Below are 7,828 nucleotides of genomic sequence, written 5' to 3'. Positions count from 1 at the left end.
TAGCAGATTTGCCCAATGCAGCATGCCACTTGCTCTCTTGATGGCTGCTTCCACGAGCATCGATTGCTGGTGTCGCTTCCAGCCGGCTGAGAATCTGCCACGCTGCCCCACGCACCTGGCATCGGCCTCACTGTAATACTCCCGGGCCACGATGTCTTCAAACAGCTCCCCACCGGTGACCCTGCGGACACAGGCAGGGAACCGACACACCTCAGAAGCTGCAGGTGCAGCCTAGTGGACAGGAGACCCCAGGGAGTGAAGGGCGGGTCCCTAGTACCTGAGAACCTCAGCCCCCAAAGGAGGGGGCTGGGGCCAAACTCCTGGGGGCCAATTGGGCGTCCCTGCTGCATTCCCATGACTAGTGTCCCACCATACACGCTCCCACTGACCCCCAGGCCCCCTGCCCCTCTGTCCCCTGGCTTCTCCTCGGGTTTCGGCTGGCCATGGGGCTGGGACATTGGGAGCACATCACTCAAGTAGCTGGAAACTCACAGCTCCACAGTCACACGTGAGCCCGGCATTGCCGAGGCTTCCTGCCAATCTGAGTGCCACCAAAGCCTATTGTTTTGTGGTTACTTTCCCTTAAATCGCGGGCACTGAGCATGTAATTATATTCCAGAAGGAAACTGTATCTGGCGGCTGTCAACGGGAAACCAGCCCCAGTGGCCATCAATCGACAAGAGAGGCAAACAAGTCTCGATGGGGCTGGCTTCCCAAGGGTGAGTATGTTTGTCGATGCAGCGGGAAACCGAGTTTACAAAGCTCCTGGACCAGAAGGGGGGTCTCAGCCCAGCCCAGGACACTGGGGACTCCTCAGCCCAGGGACCATGCAGGTCACCCCTGCCCAGGCTGCCCGCCTCCCCAACCTTTGGCCCATGCCAGGCTGGGGCCAAACTCACAGGTCGAAGATCAGGTAATGGTGTCCCTCCTCGGAGATACTGTCGTGGAGCCGCACTGTGGAGGGGCACAGGCAGCCGGTTACTCCTGGGTCCATGGTGCACCCCCCACCCCACCCCAGCGCACCCTCCTACAGCGGGCATGCCGACTGCTCAGCCAGCCACCGAGCGTAAAGGAGGCACCGGGTGCCTTGACAAACACCCACCCCAGCACCGTGTGCTCAGATATCTGGATCGCAAGGCAATGGACCCCTGTTCTGATGACATGCGCCCCGCCCTGGCCTCTGCCTTTCTGCGCCTTGGGGCCCACGCCCAGCCTTGAGAAGGGAGCTCCTGGACTGGCTGTGGGAGTTGGGGAGGCATACAGTCTGTGCTCGCTCGGCGCCAGCCAGGGCGCTGGACCAAGGGTCCCCGGTCATCTCTTCACAGCTCATTTACCTAGAACAGGGGCAGGGCTCGCTGGGGCCCAGTGCCCTGAAAACTGCCCTCCGGGCTTCCAGAGCCGAAGGGGCTGAACACTCAACGCAGGCTGGGTTCCCAGTACGGGTTCATGTCGGCCCTGAGCCCCACCCTGAAAACACCCCTGCCTGGGGCCGGCTCCGTTCAGCGACGATGATCGAGGATGACCGAGCTGTGAATCAGGGCAGTGGTGACCTGCCTGTGGGGCCGAATCCTCTCCAGATGCACTGCTGGGCAAGGAAGCAAGGGACAGAACTTGTACCCAGGGCGTGCGTGTGCACATGTGCAATGTACTTCTCTCTGGAGCCACAGGAAGCCGACAGTGGGGGTGCGTTTGGGGGGAAGAGATGAGGGAGAATTGTTCACGGGTGACAGAAGACCCTTTCCCCCCCACAAGCCCACATGGGCGTGACCATGAGCCTGAGTTTGCAACTCACTCCTGAGTCTCTGGGTTTGGGTAGGCCGTCCTACCTGTACCTGCGGTTTGGGGAGTGGGTAGTGAGTAGCCAGAGTGGAGCCCAGTCTGTGAACACCAGGGGGACGGACAAAAGGAACACAGTTTTCAGTGAAAAACTGAAACAAAATAAAAAGCCTTCAACAGTGATCCGTGTTTATCCGTAATTGCTGAAAGATGTCTTATATAGATCTCCTGGTGCAGAAAAGCAGGTTGTTCCGAGTGCCTGCGTTTTGCTGTTGGGTGTGATCGATAGAGTAAGTTCTAACCCTGTGCACGACAGATCAAAACACTGCCCGGTCCTGCGCCACCCTCACAATTGGTCCTGTGCCTGAGCCTCTTGTTGAAGCCACAGGGTCAGCCCATCGCTTGAGGGGATTCCTGCCTCTCTACATTACTGATCATAAGGTCCTTCTCCAGGGACAGTTCTCTTTTGACCACGTGTCCAAAGGACGCGTGAGGCAGTCTCCCCAGCATTGCCTCTAAGGAATATTCTGACTGTACTTCTTCCGAGACAGATGTGTTTGTCCCTTGGGCAGTCCGCAGCACTGTCCAGAGTCTCCTCCGGCACCACAATTCAAATGCATTGATTCTTCTTCTGTCTTCCTCACTCGAAGTCCCTGCACACGAGGGAACTGAAAATGGCCACCACTCAGTTGGGCATATTCTTGATGGTGTACCTGTCTGTTTCCCATGCCCGTCGCTTTCTCTTTGACACATATACTGAATCAAAGTTTTGTCTTCTTCTCATGGAAAAAAAAAAATCCCCCGGCTTGGGTCAGGCGCACCTTCATCCTCAAAGCAACACCCTTGCTCTTCAGTACTCCAAAGAGGTCTTGGTAGCAGATTTGCCCAATGCAGCATGCCACTTGCTCTCTTGATGGCTGCTTCCACGAGCATCGATTGCTGGTGTCGCTTCCAGCCGGCTGAGAATCAACAGGACCTCTCACTACTCCAACAGAAGAGAGCAGCTGCAGGGGGCCCTGTGGCTGTAATCTTTTGGAAAGGACCACAGCGCCAGGCTTGTGTCCTGTGGATCTGCTGCCCGGGCTTGAAGCAGGGACATCTCAGTGAGCTGTGGAGCGCTCGCCCATCTTGCAGCCAGGGCTTCTTCCCAGCACCTGTGACACTGCTTCCACTCTTATCAGCAAGTTACTTAAAAAATCTGCAGACATGCAGTCAAGGGGACATGCTGTTCCCCCTAGCTGCTAATCCCTATCCACCCCCTCTTCTGGAGAACGACCCTCAGCACAGGGAGCCACCTGGCCCACAGGGATACCTTGCAGCCTTCAGCTAGTGACTGGGGGGAGGGGGAAGGGTACAAGGTGGTGCGAAGGAAGGACTGGTCCCCCTGTCCATGTGGTTCATGCTTCTGAGACACCCCCTCTCCCCGACTCGGATTGAGACTTGACCTGAGACCACAGGTCTTGCTCAGCTCCTTCTCCCCACCCAGCTTCACCCTCCCAGGTGTCCCGAGGGAGCATCCCTCAGGAAACCACCACGCCCTGAGTCTCTCCCTCAGGCTCTGCTTCCAGGGACCTGTGTGCACACTCACGTAAGAGGCAAGCATGGAAGCATATATCATAGAATGTTAGCTCTAGATCACAGCTTTTTAAACTTATTTGGCCTACTGCCCCCTTTTCAGAAGAGAAAATTACTCAGTGCTCCCTGGTGGTGATAGACTGGCACTATGGTCCATAATGGGAGATGAAGTGTAGGTATCTGTTTTTGCAGCCCGCGCCCCACCCAGATAGTTCCAGCAGCCCTCCCAGCTGGTGGAGTTATAGAGGAAAATAATCCCCACCCCCATGGTGGTCAAGGTGATTCCAACTCTTAGCAACACTGTAGCACAGAGTAGAATTGCTCCCTGGGGTTTCTGAGGCTGTGAAACTTGACAGAAGCAGACAGCCTCACCTTGCTCCATCAGGGCAGCTGGGGGTTTGAAACCATTGACCTTGCAGCTCAATTCAGAACCAACTATAGCACTAGGCTCCCTAGGGATTATAACTCAACTCAATTCTGGTTCTTAGTGACCCTATAGAACAAGGTAGAGCCCCCCCCGGGATTATAACTCAACTCAATTCTGGTTCTTAGTGACCCTATAGAACAAGGTAGAGCCCCCCACCCCGTGGGTTTCTGAAACTGTAACTTCATGGGAGTAGAAAGCCTCATCTTTTTCCTGCAGAGCAGGCTGGTGGTTTCAAACTGCTGACCTTGCACTTAGCAGTCCAACTTGTAACCACTAAACCCCCATGACCCCTCTCCTAGGGATTATAGGAGATAATCCCTTTGTACAATGATCTGTCTCCTCGCGTATCTGTAATTCACATGCTTTATTTGTGCATCAAGATGAAGTTCTGGGGAAAGAGCTCTCCATTCCCCGTCTTCCTCCAAGTGGACTCTTGGTCAGCATGCCCCATGCCCTAGGCAGCTGCATGAGTCTTCCTTTCTCGAGTGTGAGAAGCTTTGAGAAGCCAGCGGTGGCCAGACTCATCTCATAAGGTCTCTTAGAATGGGTCAGTGACATTGTGGGAGGGCCTCCCTCCACCAAAGACTGGCTTCCCAGATCCGTCCTCTAACCCCATGCCCACATCTCTCTAGGGGTCCTCGGAGCACAGGGAAATAGACAAGGCTGGCGTCGACCTGGTATTTGCTGTCCCTGGCTCAGACAGTGCCTGTGTGCTGACTATAGAAGGTGTCCCTCTGAGCATCTGGTGAAGGGAGCCCGCGGGACTCCAGCCCCATCAGGCAGTGCACAGCCTATGTCGCTGTATCCGGGATGGCTGAATCACAGTGGGGAGTTCAGGAGACAGGATCCCTTGTCTCGATCCTGTTTCCACACAGAGTGCCCCTCTTCTCTTGGCCACAGCTGCCCAGAGCAATGACTCTGGCCAGTCGAGGGGCAGGCCGTGGGGCATGGTCGTAATGGTCCCTCCTCCCAGTGGAGTGATAGGTTTGTCTGTGAGGACTGAGTGGTGCTGTCACTTTTTGACGTTTGAAAGCATTGTCGTAGAACAAACACATCTGTCACCCACTTCTTTCTGAAGCTGGGCTCATGAATGTCTGGCATTCCTGCCCTATTTGTATCCGTACCCGGTTTTCTTGGATGTTGAAGGGAGTGTGCTTGCTCATCCACTTGGGAAGCTAAAATAGAGCGACTAAGAACATGCGCTCTGGAGTCAGACTTGATGGGTTCACATCCCAGCTCTGCTTCTTACTGGCTGTGTGACTTTGGGCAAATGACTTAGCCTCTCTGGGCCTCCATTCCTCACGACCCTGCTAAGAATCCCGCTGGACTGCCATGAGGAATTAATGAGAGGATGCTCATAAGGTACTTAGGACCATGCTCAGCACACGGGAGAGCTCAGGTGACAACGTCACCATCAACCAACCACACACCCCTCCTGACCCGACTTCTGCATTCTCACGTGGCTCCTGACACAGCCCACGGCTTCTGATCCTGGGGGTGGGCTTCCAGGAGCCTCCTCAATAGGCAGTAATAGTCCAGGAAGCAGGACGAGGGAGATAAAGAGACTTCGTACTCAGCACACCGGGACCAGCCCACGCTGCGCTGGAGACTTCCCGGGCCAGTCCCCGTGGCCAGGTGTAGGCAGCAGCCAGTGATCTTGGCTGGATTCTCTGAGCAGGTTGGCTAGGCCTCTGAAGGTTTCTCAGGTTCTGTACCCCTGTGCACCTCCTTGGGGCAGATTACAACTTGCTTTAAAGTGGATGCTTGAGGGATCAGGACGGTGGCAGAGGTTGCTGGCAGCAGCTGACGGTTCTTTGAGGGTTTTCCTGTTCTGAGATGCTCTGTTGGCCCCGGCAACATGTGCGTCTGCCTCCTCCATCACAGCACCCACTCCCTGGGCCTCCGTCCATCCACACGTCCCCAGAGCCTAGCAGCCACCCAGGCTCTTCAGAGGCACTTGTCACCGTCTGACTGAACGAAAGAGGTAATGGCTTGGCGAGGCTGACCATTTGGGAGAGGACAACGGACATCCTGAGCCCCCCATCTACCAAGCTCCGGCTGAGCGCTCTGCTTGCTGGGCTGGCACATCCTGGATGGTGAGCACAGTGGTGACCCCCATTTCACAGAGGAGGACCCTGAGGCCCAAAGAAGGCCATATAGCCTGTCTTAGTGCAAACCCCTAATAGATGGCAGAGCTCAGATCTGAACCAGGTGGGTCGGATGCCCAGTCTCCTCCTCACAACAGCCATGCTGCAGTGACCAGCTACCTTGAGGACAGAGAAACTATGGTCTTAGGGCAGGGTTTCAGGCTGGAGGGTCCTTCTTAAGTAAGGTTACTCTGTGGGGGAGGTGGAGGCCAGGGGGAAAATGAGATGGCTTGGTGACGATAAACACTTACCTGGGGACAACCCTGGTGCCATGTGTTATATAAACATCATCCCAGTCCTACAAGGGAGCTAGCTGTCCTTTCCACATTCCAGAGAAATCAGCTTCAGACTTGCTAAACAACATGCCTAGGTTCACCCAGCGATTGAGCAGCAGGCCCAGAATTTGAGCTGCAGCCTGTCAGCCTGCAGCCCATCACTCCCCGTCCCAGAATAGCTGGGCGTGAGATGGACCGGAGGTTGACCGGAGACGGCTGTAGTCCTGCCATAACACACACAACCCCTCCTCCTTCCTCCAGAACTGACAGCCTGTATAAGAACCATGGGCTTTAATAGTCGGCGATCACACGAACCCCCTCCGTCACACAGATGGGGAGCTGGAGGCTGAGAGAGGATGGGGGCTGCCCAAGGCTGCCCCGTGAGCAGGAAGCAGGTCAGGAAGCAGGTCCAAGCGGGGATTCCTCCCTGCCGGCCTCTGGCTGTCTTGTATAGCTTTGTTCCCCTTCCCCAGCAAGCTACGGGGCAGTGCCTTCTGGGTATAAATAGCAGGTGGAGGTGCCAGCTTGAGCAGCAGCATTAACCCTTGGGGCCCTGGGCAGTGGAGAGCTGCTGGTCTCCCAGAGGAAGAAGGCGTGGCGGCGGTCAGAGGTGGGGCATCCCCGAGAGACTGCCTGGACATTGCTTCCAAAGCAGTGGATCTGTCTATCAGCCGTGGCCTCAGCTGGAAGGAGCGTGTTAGACCTGTCCAACCTTGAGCTCCAGCCCCTGGGACCAGAAGCTGCCTTTGGCACAAGGCCCCAGTGGTTAAAGACGGGCAGCCCTCTCTGTGTGGACATGGAGAAAAGTGGTTCAGAGAGGGCAGCGCTCCTGCTCAAGGTCACACAGCCATTCCTGGAGGAACGGGGCCTGAAACCTGCACTTCTTCCCTTCACGATTCAGAGGCCTGGTGGGCAGGGGTGCAGCCTCCCACTCCCACCTTGCCCCAACTTGCAGGGGTGGAGGAGAGGATGTTAGGCAGTGGTTACCCACAGCTTTAGTGTTGGGTCAGCAGATGCCGCTGCCCTGGCCCTGCCCTGGTTCGCCTGCATGGCTGGCCTCTCCACGCAGCCCGCATGCGGTCAACCCCTGAGAAGTGGGCGGCAGGGCTAGGGAGGAGGCAGGGCCACAGTGCCAGGCTGACTCAGCATGGGGGTGGGCTTGGGGAGTGGGCTGCGCCATCCAGGCCAATCTTTTTTCCTCCTGGCCTATTTTTGTCTCTCTTGGAGCTCCAAGAGTTTCCCAGAAACAGCTTTTCCGAAGGCGGCTGCCGGCAGTGTAGGCAGGGAGCAAGGGCCCCCTTTACACTTCCCCCAACCAAGCTGGTCTCTGAGGAAGGTGGAGACCGTTAGACGCCCCCTCCTCAGCTCCCAGAAAGGAGAGCACTTCCTCCACCAACGCCCACATGCCCTTGCCCCTTGCTTCTCCGCTCAGACCTCTCACTCTCCCTCCCAGGGCTCACCAATGTTGGGGTGCTTCAACAGACGGCAGATGCGGGCTTCGCGCTCCAGCTTCTGATGATCTGAAAAACAGATGTCCAGGTGGGGACCAGGTAAGGACCAGGCAGGAGGCAGGTAAGGACAGGAGGGAGGGCAGATAAGGACCAGGAGGGGGGCAGATAAGGGCCAGG

General features: G+C 56.4%; 1 protein-coding gene across 2 annotated transcripts in view; it reads right to left on the bottom strand.

Annotated features, from left to right (window-relative positions):
• CAMK2A (calcium/calmodulin dependent protein kinase II alpha) overlaps positions 1–7,828 on the bottom strand; it is a 69,419-nt gene that overhangs the window by 36,415 nt on the left and 25,176 nt on the right. For both annotated transcript variants that reach the window (XM_004696723.2, XM_004696724.3), the window contains exons 3-5: positions 7,661–7,720; positions 900–954; positions 116–181 (exon numbers count right to left, since the gene is read on the bottom strand). In XM_004696723.2, coding sequence (XP_004696780.1) covers positions 116–181; positions 900–954; positions 7,661–7,720 — 181 coding nt within the window. The remainder of the gene's footprint in view (positions 1–115; positions 182–899; positions 955–7,660; positions 7,721–7,828) is intronic.

The sequence above is a fragment of the Echinops telfairi genome, unplaced genomic scaffold (genome assembly GCF_000313985.2).
Source record: "Echinops telfairi isolate 266 unplaced genomic scaffold, ASM31398v2 ScPeMD7_7469;HRSCAF=8507_0, whole genome shotgun sequence".
Classification (NCBI taxonomy): domain Eukaryota; kingdom Metazoa; phylum Chordata; class Mammalia; order Afrosoricida; family Tenrecidae; genus Echinops; species Echinops telfairi.
The sequence above is the reverse complement of the archived record's forward strand: the minus strand, read 5'-3'. Positions and strand labels throughout refer to the sequence as shown.